Here is a 1435-nt window from a genome sequence, read left to right as displayed (position 1 = left end):
ATGACGTTGCGACTGGTGCGGGAAAAGCACGTCAAATACTTCCTAAGGTTACTACACATCATGCCTAGCAACCTGACGGATTTCGACTCTACCAGACCGATGATAGCGTACTTTGCATTCTCCGGTCTGGATCTGCTGAACTCGCTGGATGAGATCGGCGAGCAGGCCAAGTCTGAGGCGATCGACTGGATTTATGGACTTCAGGTCGAAGGAGCCGGCCCGCGTTCCGGCTTTCAGTCATCCACAACGATACCGAAGGATGTACCCGAGTATCAGTATGGTCATTTAGCAATGACTTACACTAGTTTAGTAACTCTCTTGATTCTTGATGATGATCTTAGTAGAGTTGATAGACAATCCATCATCGAGGGAGTCCGAGCCTGTCAGAATCCCGACGGATCTTTCACAGCCATGGTTATGGGATGTGAGAGCGACATGAGATTCCTCTATTGTGCCTCTTGTGTTTCTGCAATTTTAGATGATTGGTCAGGTGTGGATATCTCAAGGGCTATTGACTATATTTTACGAAGCATTGTAAGTGTTCACTTAAATTATTATTATTATTGTTACTTATTTTTATTATATTGCTATTTATTAATATTGATTAGTAGACATTATTATCTATATCTTCCTTTTGCTAGTTGCTATATAATAAATGGCTCACAAAAAATTATTATGATAATTACAGTCATATGACGGCGGTATTGGGCAAGGACCAGGTCTTGAATCTCATGGAGGTTCCACGTTCTGTGCCGTAGCGAGTTTGTTTCTGATGAGAGAACATATTAACATATTGGAAGTATTGACACGGGATCGTTTAGCTCGGTTAAAGCGTTGGTGCCTTATGAGACAGGATGGTGGATTTAACGGAAGACCTGGAAAACCGTCCGACACGTGTTATAGTTTCTGGGTTGGTGCTACGCTCGAGCTGCTGGAGTTTCTTAATTTTTCAGACGCTGAACAAAACAAAACGTTTATCCTTAATACTCAAGACACTCTCGTTGGAGGATTGGCCAAATTTGACAATACTCGGCCAGATCCTTTACATACATATTTAGGTAAATGTGAAAAAATTTATGTCGCTATCTTGTTTCATAGAATAATTTACACATCTTTATAATAATAACACAAGTATATGACTTCTTCAATAGGTTTGTGTGGCTTAAGTCTTTTGAGACAACCTGGTTTGTGTTCGATAAACCCTGAACTTAATATTTCTCAACGAGCTTACGAGCATTTACAACGGATTCATAAAAAATGGCGGAGTGAATGACTTCGGTGCATAAACATTCGAGGGACTAGTAATCATATCAGAAACGCACAGTACTTATTATGTCATATCGGACATTCCATCACATTCGATCATAACTCTTGTTCGCATTTCATCACATTCTCTGTGCTAAAATTTGCATTCTAAAGATGTCAATTAATACTG

The 1435-nt window shown here is 39.9% G+C and overlaps 1 protein-coding gene across 1 annotated transcript; it reads left to right on the top strand.

The window, feature by feature from the left end:
• On the top strand, window positions 1-1273 carry LOC105619046 (geranylgeranyl transferase type-1 subunit beta). The gene is made up of 3 exons (XM_012200575.1): window positions 1-534; window positions 689-1058; window positions 1152-1273. The coding sequence occupies exons 1-3, from the start codon at window positions 1-3 to the stop codon at window positions 1271-1273; spliced, it is 1026 nt and encodes a 341-aa protein (XP_012055965.1).
• Window positions 1274-1435: the final 162 nt, after the last annotated feature.

This window comes from Atta cephalotes (genome assembly GCF_000143395.1).
Source record: "Atta cephalotes unplaced genomic scaffold scaffold00019, whole genome shotgun sequence".
Taxonomy (NCBI): Eukaryota; Metazoa; Arthropoda; class Insecta; order Hymenoptera; family Formicidae; genus Atta; species Atta cephalotes.
The sequence above is the reverse complement of the archived record's forward strand: the minus strand, read 5'-3'. Positions and strand labels throughout refer to the sequence as shown.